At 50.6% G+C, this 23,029-nt stretch overlaps 1 protein-coding gene across 1 annotated transcript in view; it reads right to left on the reverse strand.

Annotated features, from left to right (window-relative positions):
- Positions 1-23,029, reverse strand: part of Ltbp2 (latent transforming growth factor beta binding protein 2) — a 91,586-nt gene that overhangs the window by 29,750 nt on the left and 38,807 nt on the right. The window contains 7 exon segments of the mRNA XM_060387866.1: positions 2,219-2,341; positions 5,179-5,253; positions 16,676-16,778; positions 17,371-17,657; positions 18,219-18,425; positions 18,833-19,003; positions 19,924-20,114. Coding sequence (XP_060243849.1) covers positions 2,219-2,341; positions 5,179-5,253; positions 16,676-16,778; positions 17,371-17,657; positions 18,219-18,425; positions 18,833-19,003; positions 19,924-20,114 — 1,157 coding nt within the window.

Here is a 23,029-nt window from a genome sequence, read left to right on the forward strand (position 1 = left end):
AAGAGGAATGGCCCCCACAGACTCATGGGTGCTTGGCCCATAGGGAGTAACACTGTTAGGAGGTGTGGCCTTGTTGGAGTGGGTGTGGCCTTGCTGGAGGAAGTGTGTCACTGTGGAGGTGGGCTTTGAAGTCTCATATAGTCTTAAGCCATGCCCAGTGTGGCAGTCTCTCCTTGCTGACTGCAGACTGAGATGTAGAACTCTCAGCTCCTCCAGCACCATGTCTGCCTACACAATGCCATGTGTCCCTACATGACAATAATGGACTAAACCTCTGAACCTGTAAGCCAGGCCCCATTAAGATTTTTCCTTGGTAAGAGCTGCCATGGTCAAGGTGTCTCTTCACAGCAGTAGAAGCCCTGACTAAGATGGAAGCCCTCTCCACATGGTCATGGGGATGAAATTGATCAAGGCACCAAGAACACCCCGGCAAAGGTCAGGCACACATCCACTAGTCCCTGAGCCCTGCGTCCTCAGGTGCAGTCTCTGCCTGCAGTGGGCACTCCCCGTGGGCTACAGTGGGGACAAGCTCTATGCCTTTGAATCCCAGGGCGGACTATCAGGAAGCTGGACCAGCCTCCAGAGACTCCTCTAGTGCCCCAGTCAGGTGGCAGGAAGTCACCAGCTTGCCTTCTCCACCTGCCGCAGGGAGAGGAATGAATCCTTGGAGGAAGCTGGAGAGAGAGGCCTTGGGGAGGAAGAGAAAATAAAGACAGGTTCCCCTTGCTTCTCCATATTACTGTATCAGGATGTCTTCCTGGCACTCTGATAGTTGGGTGTTAAGCAAACTCCCTGACAAAGAAACGTTTGTTTTGTTTTCTGTTTTGAGGTAAGGTTTTGCTATGTAGCCTTGGCTGGCCTGGAAATCATTCTGTAGACCAGGCTGGCCTCTGCCTCCAGAGTGCTGGGGTAAGAGGCATGCACCATCATGCCCAGTCTGATAAAGGAAACTTAAGTGACCAGGAAAAGGAAAGACTACAATGTCCTCAGGGAATCTTGATTACGTGTTCTCTTCATCCTGGCTCTCTTTCTGTCTGGGCTTTCACTGTCTCCTGTCCCTAAACATGTCAGGTCCAACCATGTAATGCTCTCTACAGGCACTACCTCTGGGTGGCAGCAGAGTCTGGCCCCTCCCATGGCCCTTCCAGACCCAGTGACAGGCACTTTGTAGCCTGTGAGCTACAGGTGGCCTTGTTCCAGAGGTCCTTGGGGGACTGATTTTATTCTGCTCTGGCCAGGCCTTCCTTCCTAAGAAAAGTCCCACACAGGCGTAGTGTCAGCTCTGCTGGGTGAGGAAGGACCCGCTAGCCTGGGCCTCTCTCAGCTGGAAACCACAGAGGTCACTGGAAACAGAGCTGCCGGGGTTCACAGTGCAAGGTCAATCAATGTTCACGGTCGTGGAGATGCATGCAAAAAGGGCCATGGAGTAATGTGAAGGTGCTAGGGTAGGGCAGTGACACCATTCCACCACGGACAAATGGATGCTCCTTTAAAAATATCACTCAGGGATGGAGAGATGCCTCAGTGATTAAGAGCACTGGCTGCTCTTCCAGAGGACCAGGGTCTGAATCGCAGCACCCACATGGCCGATGACAACCACCTGTAACTCCAGTTTCAGGAGAGCCAACTTAGCACCCACATGACCAGCCACGTTGCTAAGCTTGGGCAGTAGGATAAGTGTCTGGCTCACCCAGACACTTCAAAGAGGCAACGCACACCTTCAAAGACAATGGGACAGTGAACAGGGCGGAAATGGTCAGAGAGAAAAACAAAACAAAACAAAACAAAAGCAGAAAATACGAATTCTAAAAGAAGCTTTAGAGCTGCAGCACACACCTATAATCCCAGCACTTGGGAGGCAGAGGCAGGCAGTTAGCTGTGAGTTCAATGCCAGCCTGGTCTACAGAGCGAGTCCAGGATAGCCAAGGCAACACAGAGAAACCTTATCTCGAAAAACAACAACAATAAAAACCAAACCAAACCAAACAAACAAAAAGCAAAAAAAGCTTTAGAAGAAAAGTCAGGAGCAGAAAGTGAGGTTGTCTCCTCCAGGCCCCGCACGGACACACAGATCCGTTTTGGACATTCGCCCAACTCTAAGCTGATGGCAGACACTGGCTCTGGGCACGAGGCCATGGGCTCTGGGGAAATTTACCACTCTGGGTCTGGACTGTGCCCCTGGAGGGTGTCTCTTGCCCCTAGCCCCACCATCACTCACATACACAGCGGCTCCTGGACGGATCCAGCATGAGGCCAGGCCTGCAGGTACACAGGTAGCTGCCCCTGGTGTTCACGCACTCCGAGTCCTTGCAGAGGCCCAGGGTCAGGCACTCGTTGATATCTGCAGGGGGTGGAGGAACGCCCATTCAGCTGAGGCCAGATGGGTGGGAGGGAGCTGCACACATTCAGCGTGAGCTCTCCTCTGTGCAAGACACGCATCATGATAGCAACCACCCGGCAATGCCGATAGAATAACTAAATAGAAAAATCACACACCGCCTCACTAAATGGCACATAGTAACCCTCTTAGTTGGAAAGCTAATGTTTATGGAGCACCTACTGTGTGCCTCGTACTCTTTCGGTATTTGACTATGACACCCCATTTAACCTTATAGGTAGCTTGACTGGGTTCTTGTGCCCTCATTCTATAGAGGAAGAAAAACTCCAGGAGTAACTTGCCAAGAGTAGCTCAGCTCTTGGTGACTCTGGCAAATGGCACGGGAAGCAGGCAAACAACACTGTCTGGATTGGACGGTGTCAGATGGGTAACCAAGTTGCTTCTAGTCAGCTTTCTTCAGGAGGTCCTGAGCAGCTCAGCAGAGCGTATGTATCTGCAGGGAGCTGGAAGTGGGAGGCTGGGGCACAGTGCTGAAGGGCCGGGGAGAAGAAGTAGGGCCAGCAGGAGGGTGTCAGGTACCCCCTGCCCCAGGTAGGCTACATGATCCCCTAAGACCAGCAGAGGCCCCTCCTGTTCATCCTCATATAAAAAAGGAAAATGGCTTTTTCCTGGCACCCAGACTTCTTATGCTGCAAAAATGGGAGCTCAAACCCTCATTCTCTGGGCATCTTGGTGACAGCACCTCTGTTGGTGACTGTGATTGCTGCACCAATGTTGGACGTGAAGCCCTTGGCAAGAGCACTGCCTCCACAGCAGGGCATAATTTAGGAGGCCCAACGCCGTCAGCACCACGTGCTCATCCTCGGGTTTTGAGATTAGAGCAAGATGAGGCCCGGAAAGATGCCCGACAGGAGGACGTCCTTGGTAGGATGCGTGATGGGAGCAGAGGCACCCGAGAGATGCTACCAAGAGTTGGGAGGGAAGCCGACCCATACACCTGCAGATTGTGGCCAGGCATATCTGAACACAAGCTTGAATTGCCCCTCCCCCTTGTGCTTCAGAAGCTTCAGGGTTCCTCATCAGCTCGTCCAAGGAGCCCTGAGGCATGGCAGGGTATCCAAGGCCGTCCCAAGCCTGTGGGTGAGCAGGTGGGTCTCATAAGACATTATCACCTCCTCTGTGCATATAGGCTGTTTTCCCTGTGTCCCTCAGATGGTTCAGGCTGCCCAAACTATCCCTTTGCTTATCCTTCCGCCAGGGAGATCTGCACCTGCTTCAGCTGGATATGCTATGTCCTCTGGCCTAGTACTACCTCTTCTGGGAAGCCTTCCTTGGTCTTCCCAGGCTGGACTGGGCTCTGTCAGGGGGTCCCATGCCACATGCCCCCCATCAAAAACCTTCTCTGGTGGGCGTCTGTTCTCCTGGGTCATGGACTGGGTCTTACCCAGTGTTGTGTACTTAGCAACAAGCACAGGTTGGATGTAGCACTCAGCTTGTGTACACAAAACACACCCTGGCCCCATGTCTACCACTTTAGAGAGAGAGGGAGAGAGAGAGAGAGAGGGGTAGAGGGATGCATGTGGGTGAAGAAGTAGGGGTAGGGCAGTCTGGGGTTGAAGCTTGGGAGCCTTCCCAGGAGCTCTGTGGAGGATGAGCAAGGGACTCACCGAAATTCTAAGAATGAAAGGCGAAGAGTTCTCTTTACAGCCACTCAGACTCCGGGTCACTGTACCCAAAGGAGTTTAACCCTGGGTTAGGCATGGCCAGAAACCTGCACTGGCCCAAGCCCTCTTTCTTATCAGCGGTCAGTTATGCTGCAGACAGACAGCCAGTCACTAAGGCTTAAACAGTTTCCTCTCCCTGGGGGAAAATGTCCAAAAGGCTCCTCAGGGCCATTTGGGATAATATTATCTTCAACCCAGTTTTATCTGAAGTCACACAGACAGCTCTCCACCCAGTTGTTGGAGTCCTCTGAAGAGAAGCAGCCCCAAGCCCTGCTGACACAGCCAGCTCTCCATCCACTCACCACCAGGAGGTCAGAGTTCATTTCAGCTCCAAAATGAGCAAAGTCACCACTCAGCCCCTCTCTCTGCCCCAAAGGCCTGGCCCCTCTGTGGGCTCTAACTGCAGGCCACCCCTCATCAGCTGGCCCACAGCTATGTCAGCGAGACTGTCAAGATCAGGGCAGGATTAAGGTTCACCATCCACCTCTCCCTGCCCTTCCGCTTGGGCTGAGGCGGGAGGGAAGGAGACCCAATCACAGAAACCTGCTCTGTCGGGAGGAGCCTACAGAGGTTCCTACTAACTGCTGGTGACTTCAGTTTCACTTTGGTGGAAAGTCCTCCTGTTCCTGGGAGACCAGCCTGAGAAGTGACTGAATATGCAAGGGTTTCTGGCCATGATTTACATAGATGTGGGTAAGGATGGGTGACCCCAGTACCCTGGATCTCTCAGCATCCTCAAGTAAGCCCTGATGTTTTAGGATTCCCCAGGACTAGCCTCTCCCACAGCTCTCAGAAACTGGAGCTTGAAGGCATACAACAGATTGCCTGGGGTGTGCTGACATGTGCCGCTAATCCTAGCACTCAGGAGGTAGAGGCAGAGGAGGATCTCTGTGAATTTGAGGCCAGCCTGGTCTACAGAGTGAGTCTAGGACAGACAGGGCTGTTACAGAGAAATCCTGTCTTAAAAACCAACAAGTAAAAAGGTGCACAAGAGAGGCCTCCCAGGCGGTGACAGATGCCCCTCCCTTCTGGGGTGTGTGTTGCCCCAGCAGGCATAACCAACCTTCCCTTCCTGCTCCACCCACCCAGCTCAACCCTAGTCTTCGTCATCCTTACCTTGGCAGTGGCTGAGGTTCAGTCTCTTGTACCCTTGGGGACACTCCAGCTGGCCATTTTCAATCACTGGGAAGGCTGAGGAATGAAAATACGGACAGGTCTCACGGGAGGGCCTGTGAGCTCATCTACCAAGTGGTCACAGTTAAGTTGTCTCGTGTGCTAAGTAGCACTGAGACCAAACACCGTCCCGGGCAGCTGGTCCTCGATTTCACCAAGATCCTCTTGACCCATCTTGTTTTTGTTTGTTTGTTTGTTTTGTTGCTTTTTAAAGGATAACATTGAGGGAAAGAACCAGTCACAGAAAGACAAACACAGCCTGATCCTATCTGGCTATGTATTCTGAAAAAGGCAAACCTACAGAATCAAAGAGGAAAACAGCAGTTTTTGAGAGCTGTGATGGAGACAGGAGAAGTTTGGAAGTTGGTGGACAAAGGGTGTGAATTTCAGGACAGGCAAGATGGCTCAGCAGGTAAAAGCAGTTGCCACCCACCCTGACGAGCTGAGTTCAAGCCCTGAAGCCCATGTGATGGAAAGAGAGAACCAGCTCTCACAAGTTGTCCTCTGACCTCCGCACTTGCGTGCTGTAGCATGTACACATCACACATGTGTAGGCATATGTTATTGTGTACTGTGTAAAGATTCAAGTGATGATTTCTGTGCCCCACCCCCATATCTGGTTGCAATCCTTGTTCTGAGAATCTCCTATCTAAACATTGTTCCCCATGTTTAGATAAATCAATAAAGAAGCTTGACAGGCAATGGCTAAACAGGATAGAGAATAGGACTGGACTTCTGCCAGCTGGGGGAGGAGAAGATAGAAAAAGAAAGAAGGGGCTGAACCAGGAGGAGAGTTCCAGGGACATCAGGAGAGAGCAGCTGGAGCAGAGGGAGCAGTAAATTGGGGATTTACACTGGGAGGAAGCCAGGCTAGCTTAAAGGGTTACTACAGACTCATATTGCTCAGCTGTTGTGCCATAAAGTTTATTAAAAAATATAATAGTTCGCTCTCATTAATTTGGGTACTAGCCGGCGTAAGAGAGAAACTGCACCACATTCATAAAAGTGACGCTAACACGCATACACATCATAAATGAGCAAGCACACATAGAAAATAAAGAAAAAAAAAGAAAGGTATGAATTTCAGAAAGGAGGAATAAGCTCAAGAGAGCTACTACCCAACAGGATGATCCTAACTAATGACAATGCATTACGTAGTTGATAATCACCAAGTAGAGGTTTTAAGACCACTCACCCTTCCCCAAACAAACACAAAAGTAATTGAGCCAATTAACATGCATATCTTTGCAAAGCGATGCACGTATTTTGTGCCCGTCATACGTGTATGCGGTATGTGTATGTGTTTGTGTGGGTGTGCTGCTGTGGGTGTGTGCCCTCATAGATGCATAGATAAGACAGAAGTCAGCTTTGACTGTGGTCTTTGATTGCTTTCCCCCTTATTTTTTGAGGCAGAGTATTTCATTACACCTGGAACTCATGGTTCAGCGAGGCTGACTGGCCAGTGAGCTCCAGGGATCTGCCTGTTTCTAGCACTGCGATTAGAAGCACACAGTGTTTTCTTTTTACATACTGTGGATTGAAACTCCGGTCCTCAGGCTCGGGCAGGAAGCCCTTCATCAACTGAGTCATCTCTTCAGCCCAAATACACGTTAGTTAGGTTAACTATCGTACAACACATTCTCATTTCAAAATATCATGCGTGCAGCATACATATGTATATATTTCAATTAGAAAATATTTTTAGAGATTAAAGAGATGTTTTACATACATAATCCCAGGACCCAGGACACTGAAGCAGCAGGACCACCTCAAGTTCAAGGCTAGCCTGAGACAGAGCACAGGAACCTGGCTCAAATAACAAAAATATTTTTTTTCTGAAATACTAAAAAAGCAATTTCTCTCCAGGCAGTGGTAGTGCATGCCTTTTTTAAATCCCAGCACCCAGGAAGCAGAGGCAGGGGGATCTCTGAGTTTGAGAGCAGCCTGGTCTACAGAGTAGGTTCCAGGATAACCAGGGCAACACAGAGAAACCCTGTCTCGAGAAACCAAAATAAACAAATAAACAGACAAATAAAATTAAAGTCATTTCTCATCTGAATTTATACCACATATTTAGCTATGTTATTATATGCAGTATACATTCTGCTACCTTCACATTTTGTAATATAGCATATGACCAAACATGCCTTGTTTATTTTATTAACTTTTTATTTGGAAATGATTATGAATGTACAGGAGGGATCTGAATGCATATTGGCCAACAAGGAAATGATATCAGTGTTTTGGTGCTGACACACATCCTGCCTTGATCTCACAACATCCCTCTCATGTCACAGAGACAAAAAGCCCCTATTGATACTAACTAGGAAAAGGAAAACCATCTACATCAGTTTAGAGTGGCGGTCCAGTAAATGTGTCCGCCATTGATCCCCAGTGTCGATGAGAGAGGGAGGTGAAGGAAAGGAGGACTTGAGTTCATAATTCCTAAGCTAAGAAGTCCCTAAGAGAGACAAGGAGATGGTTCAGTGGACCAACAACACACTTGCCACCAAACTTCACAACCTAAATTCAATCCCAAGAGCCAGGTGTGGTGGCACATGTCTATAATCCCAGCACTCAGGGAGGCAGAGACAGGCGGATCTCTGTGAGTTCAAGGCCAGCCTGGTCTACAGAGCGAGTCCAGGACAGCCAAGGCTACACAGAGAAACCCTGTCTCAAAAACAAAACAAAAAAACAAACCACCGTCACCACCACCAACAAACAGGAGACAGAGGGAGGCAGATCTCTGAGTTCACGCTGGTCTACACAGCAAGACCTCTCTAAAGAACAAGGAGGATTGATACCTTCATTCAGTTGTATAGCCAAGTTTGAGTGTGTCAGTACTAACATGTATTTTTTTTTTCAGTGCTGAAGCCAGAATTTGGGGACTTCCCACAAAACTAAATTCCCAACTTCTCTTGTTCTCTCCCCTTTCATTTCTCTCTCTCTCTCTCTCTCTCTCTCTCTCTTCCTCCCTCCTCCCTTCCTTCCTTTCTTCCTTTTGGACAGAATCTCATTATGCAGTGCAGGACAGATTCAAACTCTCTATCCACATCTGCTTCCATCTCCCAAATGCTGGGATTCTGAGTGTGTGCCACCATGCCTGGCCTACAAAAATTTCTAAGCGAGTAGCTTTTCCTCAGTAGGCCCTTCTCAAGGCACTTACGGTGAGGTTTGTTACCAATGGTAGCACACTGAACTCTGCATCTCGCATAGTCTTCTTAGCCAGCCGGCTCTTGCCAAACATGTCTGGTCACACATGCTAGGCCATTACTTTTACCTGGCTGATGATAAGTCATTAGAAGAAGTGTCGGTGTGACGCTTTTCAAGATTGCTTCTGGTTATGTTGTTAGTAGTTTCTTGGGACCATGGGTTCTTAGCAGGAATTTTCTAGAGCCGTCCCCGTTCCTCTGCTTTGTCAGGACTGACTTAGTTAATGCTGGGCAACAGACAAGTCCAGGAAGCAGAGCAATAGGAACCACCATAATTGTAACATGACAAAATCAAACACACGGAGGTGCCAGTTGCCTGGAAACCCCATTCCAGGACATGCTGTATGCCAAGCAAGATGTGTGACAGCCTGACATATGGACAGACCAAGTGAGGACATTAACTAATAGAGCTTAATGTTTTCTTTGCTACTGAAAACATGTAAGTTGAAGTTCCAATTTTTAATGACATGACCCATCTTCTCTGGCCTAGGAAATCACTCAGGCTGATGAGCAGGGGTTCTGAAACACTGAGAGTGAGACAGAAGGATGCCAGTGAAGCTTGGGAACAAACAAGTCCCTGGCCTGGGGCCTGGTGGTGTGAGCTGAGGACAGAAAGGAGGGGAGAATGAGAGAACATTGTCAGGAGAAACTTGGACCACTGGCTGATTGGATGCAGGCGGCAGATGTTACGAAGACAGAGGTGGGAAGGAATAATGCAGGGTACTTGCCGGGGGCTGAGGAGAAATGCCAAGTCAGTGTTTGTGTGATGCTTGAGGAGTGAGGTATCAGGCCACACTGTCCTGTCTGTTTCTCACAATAGTAACGGATAGGAAGGCTTTTCATCCCCATTTTACAGAGCAAGAAAGCACAGCTCAGGGGGGAAAGGGGGTTGGTGGGAGCTGAGTCAGGGTGAATGCAGGCTTCTGCCACAAAGGCTGTGTGTGTCTTTTCTACTCTGCACTGTCTCAAAGAGAGAGAGAGAGACAGACAGACAGAGACACAGAGACAGACAAAGAGACAGAGAGAGAAGGGGCAAGGAGAGGCGAGAAGCCCCCTTCTCAGGCTTGTTTCACTCTGCCAGAGGCCTGGGCAGCATCACCTCCTAGAAGTCAAGAGGGAGCAGAAGAGATGTCAGGCAGACCTTTACTTTCTGGGAAGTTGGGAGAGGAGGGGACAGTGCTTGGCTAGAGCTATGAACAAGAGGAGAACCAGCCCCTGGAACCTAAAGAAAACCGTGGGAGCCAAGGCCATGTAAGCTGAGAGGACCTGGCTACAGTCACACAGAAGCGCAGGGTCCTTCTACAAAGCGGCCTTCCTGCCCTCTAAAGAGACTCTCCTCTCACTGGATTGAAGAAAAAATGCTGGATTGGCTGTGCTTTCCAAAAGCAAGCTTCTAGAAAAAAAAATAAAAATAAAATAACTGCCGAGCTACTGTCTCTAGCCGATCTCCCAATTTTGGCCAACAGCCTCTACCTCTAACTAGGTGTTTCCATACCTTTCCTCGGCTTCTGTGAAACCAAGTCTAGACTCAGTCCTGAAAAACCAGCTTTAACCTCCTTGGGAGGAGAAGAGGCAGAAGTTCAGATGGCCACGAGGCCTGGGGTGAGAACTCAGTAGTGGCTGAACTGTGTGACTCACAGGGATGAGGATGAAGGAGGCAGGTTTCAAACCCTCCTGCATGATCCCAGGGTACCAGCCTTCCCTGCTCATAGCGCTTAACATGTGTTATGGCCATTAGCGTGTGTGCTTGCTTGTCTCCCTCCCTCCCAGCATAAGCTCTGTGAGGGCAGGGACCCCATCACTGGTGCTAAGCCCAGTCCCTGTAGCAGCCTGGGCACTCCAATCAAAAGGAAGTGAATAACAACAGCAAATCCCCGAACAGACTTGCTGCAGGTGAGGCTCTATTGTAAAGGCTTTACATAGCAACTTATTTAGCCTCATAACAGCCCTTGGGAGGAATCTGTAAACTCACCCCATTTCATTCTAGATAAGTGACTAGAAATGGATAGAAGCTAGAAGCATGCTTAAGGCCAGCCAGTGAGTGGATGGAGCTGGCAATTATAAACCCCAAAAGGCTGCTACAGAGTTGAAATTCAGAGCATCTGCTGCTTCAGAACAAAACAGATGTGTGAACCCATGACAAGACTTGGGGACTGTAATACAGACAACTCTGGGGTCTAGGGGAGGCTGTAGGGAGATAACAGGCCAGCAGGAAGGTTATTTCCTGGGGGGCTTTAGTGCCCCACCTGAACAAAGCATCAGGATAGGCAGGAGGCCAAAAGGTCTCATCAGATGTTTGACAAGCATACAACATACTTAATCACCACTCAGAGTCTTCAAAGGGAAATGTGAAGAGCCTATGTCAACCCTCAGGACCACACCGCGCCCAGAGGAGTCGTGGGACTGCGATCTGCAGATCTGGAAAACGAAAGTGGCTGCAGGTGGCTGGAGGGATGGCTCAGAGGTTATGAGCACCGGCTGCGCTTGCAGAGGACCAGGTTCGATTTCCGGCATCCACGGGGTGGCTCATAACCTTCTGTAAGTCCATCCCTGGGGGACCCAACACCCTCTTCTGGCCTCCTCGGGTACTGCATGCGCCCGGTGCACAGACATAGAGGCAGACAAAACAAACACCCGTACACATAAAATTGAATACATGGAGAAGGTGGCCATGATATGACACACCAGTGGCACAGCCAGGATCAGCTGGAACTCTAGACACCTGAACTGGGGAGGGTACACAGAAAAGGCTGTGTGGCTCTGGATGTGACCTTGCCTATCCCCTGCTGCTCCGTGTTGCTCACAGGAAGGGCAAAGGAACAGAGAGCCCCTGGCTGCAGTCTGTTTTGCCCCTGCTAAATCTACCCCGAGGCTGGCTGGGATGCCTCAACAAAGCAAACTGGAGACAGTTTTGGCCCTGGATACCCAAGCAGAGCTGGGAGGGGACAGCGAAGACCTGTCTGGCCACAGGGCTGTTTACATTACACCAGGCCATCTTTGTCTATGATGACAGGTGCCCACGGAGGGTGTGGGGGAGCATAGAGGGTCTCTGGTGTGTAATTACCCCTCCCCTCACCCCCATGGAAGAGACTCATATTTGGCCCCGGAGGTCAAGCTTGCACTTCTGTGCTGGCTGGAGCCTTGGCCCGGATTTGCACGCCTCAGGCAGGTGGGTGTGTGACTCCTGGTGGGAGCAGTGTGGGAGCCCGGGGCAGCCGGGGCAGCCGGGGCAGCCGGGGCAGCCGGGCACACTACCACTCCTGGCTTCACTATACTTTGGAGCACATTTGCCATTCTTTTTCAGCCTGAAGTTCTCTGTTTGTAGAAGTGGGGACGGAAACTTGGTTATGCCAGGAAGATTTGCTCCGCTGAAGCAATGAATGTCAGATGGAACCTCTCACAGCTGGCCCAGGCCTAGTGGTTAGTTCCCTCTTCCTTCTCCCCTGCCATCGCCCTATCAACAGAAGAGTAGCTGACACAGGAGATGACACGCTCCTCCTGTGGAATATCAGTGAACTCTAAGTGAGCATGTGTGCCTCTGTGCACCACAGCCACCACAGCTTAGCAGTGATCACACAGTCCACGATTTGGACCTTCCCTTTGGTCAAGTGTCGTGGCTCCCCTCAATGAGGATGGACGTTTCCCTCAGAGATAGTTCCCTTCCCTCAATGAGGATGTCTGTTTCCTCAGACAGGCAGGAGGGCTAGTGTCACCACAAACAGCAAAGTGGAGAAGACTTTCAGAGCCACCCAGTCACCCATGCTCCAGCGCTTCCTGGAGTAGGCTAGAGATGCCACATATCACGGCCCACCCCTGCAAGGCAGGGAGGAAACCAGCTAAGCCTGGGACACAATTCCCAGAAGGCTTCAAATCCCTTGGAAGAAGCTCTCAGGACACCGCCCAGCCAGACACAATACTTTCTCAGCTTGATGGGAATTCTCTAAGTCCCATTCCTCTCGGGCAGGGGACTAGTGTATCAATCTGGAGAAGAGGAAAGCCTTACCCTAGTACAGCTATTCCCAGAGCGGAGGCCCTGCAGTTCAGCAAATGCCTGAGCCAGGAGCTCTAGAAACCCACCCGCAGACAGTGAATGACAGAACACGGGAGGAAGGAGTCAGGAAAAGAGGACCTGGGCTTCCCATCCTTCTGAACTACACAGTATGGATTCCGTGACAGCTAGAAGCATCTTTAGCGTTCACTGCAATACAAAGGCCTCCTAAAGGGTCCACATAAACAGCTGTTAATGATCACAATACTATCATTGCTGCCCTAAGGCTCTCTGCCTCCCCTGGAACCCTCACAGGTCCAACTTCCCCCAGGAGGGACATCACAGAACTACTTCCTGCTCTCCTTATAGGAAAAAGCTTTTGCTCTGTGCCTGGCCAAGAAATCTTCACACACACACACACACACACACACACACACACACACACACACACGTGCCTTCATCCTCTCAAGTTAAGCTGCTTCCCCACCTCCACCTGTTCTTGATAGGCACACCTCTTGCAGAAGGAGTTTGGTTCCTCCCGCACAACTTATTTAGTGCTGGACACCTGTGGCTTTTAGTAAGTAGCTTCCCTTTCCTCGGTTTTGAGTTGAGCTCTGCTTTCTAGAAACATCTATCCTTCCTTTTTTTTTTTTTTTTTTCTCCTTAGGATCCCCCAGAAACAGAAACTGCCCTTCTCTGTAGGGCAGTTACTAATGCTTTAAGTACTAGCTCATTTGTAAGCACTCTGCAACCTTAGACAAGTTCTTCCGCCTTCTTGGAGCTGAACGTCTCCATCTGTTAAATGGGCTTCAAGCCCCTCAACTTGTGCTCGTATAAACTAAGCGAGGCAACGCAGGCAGTGTGATGGTTCATCAGGCGGCAGGCATTGTCACTCACGAGATGCTGTTTTCCTTGAAGGGCAGAGGGGCAGAGTCTGCAGCCCCAGGAGATCCAGGGAGGGGGCCTGGCTTCTGAGGCCAGGCAGATGGAAAGACAATCTCGTGGCAAACAGCTGGAGCCCACCACTGCAGGTCTGGAGCCAACTGCCAGCTCCACCCGTTCCAGCAAAGGGGCCTTGGGGTTGACATGGCCAGTGCCAAGCCTGATGAGGCAGCTGCCAACTTTCCAGTTAACCCAGATGTCTGTCTTATATGGAAACTAAAAAATATGGCCTCAATCAAAGTAGCTCTTGAGAGTGGTGTGTTCCCAGACTCTGGCAGGACACTGGAGAGATTCTGGGCTGGGGCCTTTACGAACTCCCAAGAGGTCAGAAAGGCTAAACCCCAGAGGTAAGTGGGGGACATGTATCACTCACTCGGAGGGGGAGGAGCAGAGGGAGTCTGAGTGGTTCTAGAGCGACTATACCATTGGAACTGAGACTGCCTTGAAAGGCGGCCCTTTCGCTGTTAGAAATAGTAGCATCCAGCCTGGCGAAGTGCAGTGCTGCACGCCTGAAATCCCAGCACTCAGGGAAGCGAGGACAGGCGGATCTCTGTGAGTTCGAGGCCAGCCTGGTCTACAAAGTGAGTCCAGGACAGCTGAGGCTACGTAGAGAAACCCTGTCTCAAAAGAAAGAAAGAGAAAGAACAAAAGAAAGAATAGAAAGAAGAAAAAGGAAATAGTATCATCCTACAGTGGTTCACTTCAACAGTCAGGCTCCGAACCTTGAAAGGCCAGTGTGACCTGGGGGAAGTCATACAGGTCCTAGGCTGCCCATTCTCTTGCTCCCGTCATGACTTGATTCTGCAGGGGAAGACAGAGCTTTCCCCAAGAGACACAGTCCCAGTTTATCAGAGGAGGAATAGAATTAAAGCCACCTGGCCTGAGAAGGTTCTAGAATCCAGAAGTTCCACTTTTCTTGCCAGGCACCCCCCCCCCGGGCCCCAAACACATTCAGCGGCTTCTTTTGTCCTCCGATGCCCGCACAGTAGCTTGTTTGTCATGCCCTACTAAAAGAGACACCCCCGCCAGCCCTCGGGTAAGGTGTGAGGCCGGATGTCTTGGCAAACTGTCAACACAAACAAGGTTCCCGAACGTTTCGTTTCGCCCCTTCCCCATACAGCGCTCAGCTGCTATTTATGTGTTGGAAATGTTTATGTTACCCTGGTCTCTGTTGTTTCTTGCTCAGTGTGCTGGAATGCGTGCCAGTCCAGGGTCTTGGTGCCCAGCTTGCTGAGCTGTGTCAAACACTGGGGGCAGAAGAAGGTTGGGGCACCGCCTGAGAGACGGAGGGAAAGGGCTGGGTGTTAAGCGTGCATACGGAGGCCCATCCTGTGCTCTGCACCCCCACAGACACGCAGCACTGTCATGTACGTGTGGTGCAACTGATCCAGACAGCTTCTTCCATGCCCGCTGTGGCTGAGGCTCGGGCTCTGCCTAGTCAGAGCTGGCCAGCTCTATTGGGATCAAGGCCCTTGGTCCATCAGTGGGATAAGCTCACAGGACTGTCGCGCAGCCCACACCATGAGGGGGCCAGCTAGGCGGACAGCTCCCCAAGTGCGCATGCTGGCCCTCTCACCCATGCCCTCCTTCTGAGTGAGGACGTCTCTCAGAACAGGTTCCACGGGCACTGTGCACACCAGCCCTTGCTCAGTGGAGGACCCCCACACTGAGGAACCCTCACTGGCCACAGCAATCCCCACAGCCTGCACCCCTGCATCCTGAACAAGCACAGTCCTGTGCTCCTGCTTACAATCCCACAACCAGGAGATGTGGCATGTAAGTGAAGAGTCTGGGGCCCAGCGCTAGAAGCTTCCTGTCAAACCCAAAGACCTGAGTTCAGTCCCTGGAATTCACATGGTGGAAGGAGAGAACCAACTCCTGTTAGTTGTCCTCTGACTGCTACAGGCACACACACACACACATATACACACACACACACACTATATATATATATATATATATATATATATATATGTTTTAAAAAATTTTAAATGAATAATCCAAGGTGGCTTGTACTTTCATTCCCACTAGTGTCATCTGACAGGTAACCTCCGTTAACCTCGCTGTCAAGTTGAAGAACAGGAACTGACCTCAAGAACTCATGGGGCCCTAGGTGTCCCCTACTCCCATCAGAGAGCTTAATGTCAAGGGCTCAGCTGCTAAGGATGTAGGATTCTGGAGCGGCCCCTTCTAGAACCCTGTTTGTCTGCCACATCTGTTGGCAGCTGGGCCCACTTATCCTCTGCACCGTCCCCAGAAGCAACACCACAGCAGCACTCAGGCCTCAAAGCAAACAGGAGCCTCCGAGGCTGTAGCTCCAGAACTGCCTCTTGGATGAACACCTGCTGTCCCTCCTAAGACAATCCTACCAGGCCAGCTGTCCTGGAATCACTCTGTAGACCGGGCTGGCCTTGAACTCAGAGATCTGCCTGCCTTTGCCTACCAAGTGCTGGGGTTAAAGGGGTATGCCACCACTGCCCGGCTTCTTTCAAATATGTTTCAGATGGGTTGAATCTGCAGTTAGAGAATTGTGGATATGGAGGGCCAGCTATAACATGAACCCTGTAGTCCCCACGGAAGCCCTGTAAGCGACACTATTACCCTTCCGTGTCACAGGAGAGGGGACCAAGGCAGGGAGAGGTAGGCAAGCTCAGCAGAGACTGACTGCTGGCCTGGGTTGGATGCTAGAGCCTTTGAGCTGAACGCCACCCTTCGCTCGTTCGCAGAAACAGGCTGTACTGTGCAACCATCTGCACTTACTTTTAGTGTGGAAAACGCAGTCACAGCTCCAAGCTGAGTGTGATGCTGGGAACAGTGTTGCTCCTCCCACCTTCGGGCTCTGCTCCAGGCCCCCCACAAAACCAGCTCACCGAGCTGACTGCTGACAGGCAAGAATAATACATGCCAGGTCCAGGCCCAGGAATGAGGCCAGGGTAGAGGGGGGCGTGGGGACAGGCTGAGTAGTCAGAAGCTGAACTCACACACAGGCACCTGGTCACCTCCCCCAGGTCTCAGACTAAGGCCTCGGGGACAGTGTGAATGGCTTTTTGCTCACTGACTCCTCAGTACCTGGCAGGCACATGAGAGACACCCAGGCAGCATCTGCCAAATCTGCACGCTCCTGAAAAAGGGAAGTTCTCACACAGTCTCAGGTTGAACAGGGACCCAGTGGCTGGGCAGAGGGGCTGAGCTGGCCAAGCTGTCAGGGAAGCTCCTTGCTTGGCCTTGGGAACCTTTGCCGGTGAGGTGTGGGAACAGAGCATGTCCCCCTGCCCTCCGTCTTGACGCTAGTACTCACCCGGTCTGGGTGGGCATGGAGCACATGAGGTCACACCCCAAAAGGTCCCCACACTGCCACAGCAGTCCTCCTGAGAAGTCAGCTCCACCAGGGGGTTGGCACACTGGAAGAGAGACCACAGACAACCCATGACACCCTCTGTCCATCCACCAAGGGCCCTAGGCTTCGACCCACAGAGAGCTAATATTTTTCTGAGCCCAAACTCCAGACTGCCTTAGGCTGTAGGTACTAGTGACAGCTCTTCTACAAGGGGATTTCCTTGGTCCCCCTCTGTGTGCCTGGCACTGACAGGAACTACATGCAGCTCAGGGAGGGGACCAACCTCTCCACATTCAGCAGCCCTCCCCTTTCAGACAGGGTCTCTGTAGCATAGGCTAGCCTTGAATGCGCTACGTAGCCAAGGTACGTAGTGTCTGGTCCTGCCTCCATCTCCCAAGTGCTGGGATTACAGGTGTGCATCGCCATGCTAAGGATCAAACTGGGGATCTTCTGGACACGAGGCAAGCACTCTACCAACTGAGCTACGTCCGCAGCCCACTCAGGTACTTTCATGCTGTGGATTTTCCCGTGTGGGAAATGGAAATTTCCACAGTCTTGTTCCACAAGAACAAGGAAAGAAGAGAGAAGACCTACAGACTGGGGAACCACAGCTCTTCTAGAAGCCTGAAGGGCTGAGGCAGAAACTTTGTTCTCACCTGTCCATTCACCGTGCTCAGGTAACACCGGCCCAGAAGTCCCCGGTGCCTGGACAGCACTGGGGGTGGTGGCCGAGGGACCTCTCCAGCCTGAGCAGGTATGCTGTTGCTGGCCCAGTGGCTGTGGCCTGGGCTGGCATGGGGCCGATGAGAGGCTCTGGTCTCCACACTGTTGTCATCCAGCACAGGGTCCACCTCACCCCGAACCCGTGCCACCTGGTGGATCTGCACGGAGGCCTCAGGTGGGTGGTGAATCTGCACCTTCACCAGCGAGGGGTTCACAGAAGCTGGACAGAAGGGCTGGGATCAGAGCCAAGAAGCAGGCTCCCACCTCGTTTTTCAGCCCTGTGAAGCATGCCCACCACCCTAGGGCAGGCAGGCTCCAGACCGCAAAAGGCTCCAAAAGCCCCTTCCATTTCTTTGCCTGTTGTGTGTAACCAGAAACAATGTCCCCCGGAAGGACAGTAGCAAGTAGAAATTGCGTTGAAAGCTGCACGCTTCTTCCTGATTCTACCTCCTCTGTGACCTTGTGCAGCCCTGAGTGCCAGCCAACCTCATGGGACCCATGCTCAAGGGATACCTGAGATCGTCATAATCTCTGGGCTCAGGGGCCCCACCCCAACATCTGTAGACTCCTGGGGGAGGGGAAGGGAGGTGCTTCATAAGTGGCTTTGTCTTCCTCGGCTCAGGTGAAGGGCACACAAACTTGGGGAAACCCCAATGGAATGGGAGGCAGAAGTGTGGACAATGAAATGGAGCCCTGTCCCCCATCTAGCATAGCAATGGTGACAGCACACTCCCTACCTGGGGCACCTCCCGGGCTGGCTGCCCCAGCTGCTGGCACTCACCGAGCTGGTTGGAGAGAGGCAGCATGAAGGTGGACTGCTTCAAGGGCCCTTCCAGCTGGGCCCTGTGCTGGGCGCCTCTTCCTGGAGGCTCTCTGTCCAGCTGTGGGACAGGCAGGTGGCAGAACTTCCCTGTGGAGTTGGCTGGACACCGGCACTCATCCCGGCCAATGCAGCGGCCTCCGTTCAGGCAGGGAATCTGGCAGAAATCTACAACGAAGCACTCAGGGTGACTGGCAGCTGACCTCCAGTCGGTGACAAGTAAGCGGGGCCCCCAAATTTGGGGGTCTTGGAGGGTGTGGCGGGGAGTTTATTTACAACCCTGGAGTAAAGGTAAGCAGAAAAGCCTCCTAGTGTCACTCCAGCCCGCCACCATGCCCTAGAACACAGGCAGGGGCGTGGATCTTCTCTATCAAAGCAACTAGGGCTCAGAGACGTTGTGCGACCAGCTTGGAATAACACAGCCAGGCTGGGACAGAGCTAGGATAAGGCTCTACTTCCTGCTGTGATTTATAACAATGGATAGAGCTACAGAAGAGGTTCCACGCCAAGTAGTCCCTGAGAGGCCAGCCCCAGCCACCGCCATGCCAAGACCCTCTGTGGGAGGGGGGACTCACAGATCCGGAAGCCAGACTTGGGGTCATGCCCGTGGCCGCCCTGGCTGTACAGTGTGGTGGTGTCACCCTTCTCACAGCTGTTGGCACAGCGCCCCCGGGCACAGGTCTGCTTGCAGATGGTGGGAGTGAAGACGACCTTGATCTTCTTGATTTTCTCAGTGAGGTTCAGCCCTGTAGAGGGAGAGAGGGCTTGGGTCCTGGACAGAGCCAAGATATAACCCTGATCTCCAGAGCCTGGTGCAAAAGGCCGTTAGAATGATGGGTGCATCCTACAGAATCTTCTAAGACCTGGACAGCGGGCCTGTGGTCAAGGTAGGGTGATGGTTTCAAGAAGCACCCAGAGGTGGCCCCTTAAGCTCATGCTGTGTGCACACTGATAGGTCCTGCTGAAAGAGGAGCCATTCAAAGCTGCATTGGCAATTCTTGTGCATGTAGCCGAATATTTCCTTATACAGTTGGCCTGAGGTTGAGAAATATCCAGGGCACCCTTCATGAAACACCCAAAAAGTGCAGAGCTGGGCTCTGAGCACAAGGACAGGGACTGGAGCATAGGTCCAGCTGGCAGAGAGGGAGTTTCCTACGGGAAATGGGGGAAGATAATGTCTTCGGAATGGCTAGAACCGGGTTTGGGGGATCTAGTTACTAGCTTCTCTTAGCAGGGTGTGAGGAAGCCAGCAAAACATCAAGGAGGAAGTGAGGGCAGCACACAATGACAGTATGTGTGCTGGTGCGTCCAGAAATGCTGGGGGTTTCCTGTTGGATTTTGCAGAAACGATGACGTGGAAGCATGAGGGCCAAGGGGATTGAGGTCCTCCGGCTGGATAAGAAGGAAGCAAAGAGATGACAGAGCAGAAGGCGACAGACTGCAGTGAAGGTCGTAAGGTCTCAATAGGAGCCAAGTCCAGATGGACTAGTCTGAGACCCTGGAACTTGGCACAAAGCAAGTGCACAAACACTGTTGGCTGGCTGAGAAAGTGAAGGGCAAGGGGACAGCTGAGTCCTCTGAGAGTGGAGGGGGAAGCAAAGGTGAGGAAGGATGGGTTGGATTTAGATGCTCAGCCCTCGTAGGTCCAGAGGCAGAGCAACCTTACCCCAGGGGGGTGAGAGGCGGTTTCCACGTGATGCCTGATGGGCACTGTCTCTCAGCTCAAGCCCCGGTCCGGAAGGCAAGGCATTGGAAGTCAGCTGGCCATTGGCACCAGTGGCCGGATAACGACGGACAGTCCTGGACAGCCCTGAGTGCTGCTGCAGGGGCCGGGTCTGGCTGAGGCTATTCAGGGTCCTGTGGAGATAACCATGGCCTTGGAGCTTGTATGCCAGGATCAGTGGTTCTCTGTCTTCCCGTCATCTGGCTGCCCTCAACCCAGCACTTGCACCGGAGGAAGGCTCTTCATGAAGATGATTTCCCTCCACCCGTATGTGGCTGACTCCTAGGTGTGTACGTGCCCAGATAATAGGACCAAGGGTAGCCAGTCTTCTACGAGGGACAACCTGCTCCTATTGAACTATTTAGAAAACCTAACATCTCTGGACCTCAGGACCTTTGACTCCAACACGAAGCATCATACTGTCCCTTGTAACTCTGGCATTCTGGGAGTCTTTGAGAGCCCACTTATGGACCAACCCAGCACTGAAACCATGGTGTGTGCAAGAACCCTGCTATTTTTATCCCTCAGTCCTGGAGATAAATCCCAGGACTATTCAAGCACTCTATCACTGCTACATCCCCAGCCCTATTTGAAAATTTTAATTTTGAAGCTTGGCCCAGGCTTCAGTCTCAAATTCATTGTCCTCCTGCCTCAGCCTCCCCAGTGCTCAGATTGTAGGTATGCCCTGCCACTTCTCCACAGAACCCTTTATGTAAATTACTATGTGGAATCGATTAACAACAAATAAATATTCATAGATCATTCAGCGACAGAGCCCAGAATCTATCTCCCAATTCATTAATATAAAATAATGCAAGAACCATATTCAAAGAGAAAAATGAATTCATCATCTCCCATCCCAGCACATCAGATAATTTCACCTATTTTCTTTCAACCTTTGCTCATATGAATTAATAAGATTATCACCAGCGATAGATGCGATTTAAACTTCTTTCGTTTAACATTACACCCGACTTTATACAAATTCACATTTCCCCCAGGTTTATCATTTTCCCTGTTCCGTGGCAGTCAGTCTGAATCACCGCTCAGAGAATGCTCCTATTGCATTTCTAGACTGTTGTTTTTTCACAGTGGAAAGCCTCACACACATGACACATTTTCTCCTGTTAAAATATTCCTTTAGGGCCAACGAGATGGCTCAGCGGGTAAAGGCAGTTGACACCAAGCCTGACAACCTGAGTTCAACCCCTGGAACACATGCACTGGAAGAAGAGAACAGACTCCTGCCTGTCCTCTGACCTCCACAAGCATGCCACGCCCCCACACAAGTAAATAACTAAGTGTAAAAAAATGAAGTGTTCCTTTAAGGGGGATTCATGGTTCCATTCTATACGTTTGATATCTTTATGTGTGGTTATGTGTGCACACAGTTGTGTGCAGGTGTGTATGCATGTGTGCAAATGTGTGTGGAGGTCAGAGTTTGACACTGGGTGTCTCCCTCAACTGCTTTCTACCTTACTTTCTCCCGCTGAACCCAGAGCTTACAGTTGGACTAGCATGGCTGGCCAGCAAGCCCAATGTACCATGCAGAGTACAAACTCAGTAGTGCAGATGATGATGATGATGATGATGATGATGATGATGATGATGATGATGATGATGAACTACAGTGACCCCACACTTGGCTTTTTTTTTTTTTTCTTACTTGATGCTTGGGACTGAATTCAGCTTCTCTTGCTTCTATTGTAAGGATTTCAGCAAGTGAATCATTTCCGTAGCCCTGAAAGTTTTTAGTAAGTACTTTCTATGCTTTGAAAAGCCTTTTAATAATAAACATTTTGAAAACAGTTATGACATTAGGATTAACTCACTTCCTCAGGCTCCCAAGACTGCATCAAAGATTACAAACATCTTCAGCTTTAATATATTTTGGTGTTTTGTTTTCTGAAGGGGTCACATCAAGACATGTTAGTGTCACAGTGTATATGTGCATCAGATTGGATACAAATTACATGGAACCCCATTCATATTACAGTTTTATGGGTTCTTTTCAGAATCAGTTAAAATTTAAAAGTGGGTTTAAAACGTAATAAAGTGCATGAATGTGCTGTGCAGAGCACACACTCATTAGTATAGCTCATAATATTAATTATTGTTGTCACCATCATCAGTACTGACAGTCTGCTATGTAGCTCAGGCTAGCCTCGTCATTGTACTTTATTTTTGAGAGCTGAGATTACAGGCATGCACTAACAGTTATTCATGGCCTTATTGCTAGATTTTGTACTATAGTAATGGAATAAGCATAGTGATGTAACTTCAATGTTGCCCTTCTCTCTTTTTAAAATTTTTTTTGAATTTTATTTTTTTCTTATCAGTTACATTTTATTAACTCTATATCCCAGACGTGTCCCGCTCCCTCATTCCCTCCCAGTCCCTCCCTCCCTCCCTCTCTTTTCTTTTTAAAATTTTAAGTTTTGAAAAAAAGCTGTCTTCGCATGTGTATCTGTGTGTGACCATGCATGGGTGTGTCCATGTGAATACAGGTGCCTGCTGAGACCAGAGGCATCGTGTCCCCTGGAGCTGAAGTTATAGGTGACTGTGGGTGTTAGGATGCAGCTGCCTGGGGATGCTGGGAACTGAACTTGGGTCTTCTGTAAGAACGGTACGTGCTCTTTAACAGCTTAAGCATTTCTCCAACCCTTGCTTCTTACAAATGCTTGAGGCTGGAATTTTACTCGTGGATGTATTTATTGCTTGTCCTTTGATGATTGTTTGGATTGTTTATCTCATAAACTTGAACAGATCTTCTGCGTGTTTGTTATTGGACTGCCCCTACTGTAAATACTCTAGCATTCTGACAGCAGTCTGAGCCACTGTATACACAACAGCATCTGGACCACGGTGGCTGTGAGGACATGTGAGCGTGGAAGCTAAAAAGGGCCGAAGATTCACCCAACATTATACAACAGCTAAACCAACACGCTGAGATTCCAGTCAGGCCACCCTGACACCAAAGGCTGTGTTCTGAGTCAACCCAGATCCCAGTGGAAGTCAGCCTGGATGTCTCTGCTCATGCCTCAGGGGT

The sequence above is a fragment of the Meriones unguiculatus genome, chromosome 7 (genome assembly GCF_030254825.1).
Source record: "Meriones unguiculatus strain TT.TT164.6M chromosome 7, Bangor_MerUng_6.1, whole genome shotgun sequence".
Classification (NCBI taxonomy): domain Eukaryota; kingdom Metazoa; phylum Chordata; class Mammalia; order Rodentia; family Muridae; genus Meriones; species Meriones unguiculatus.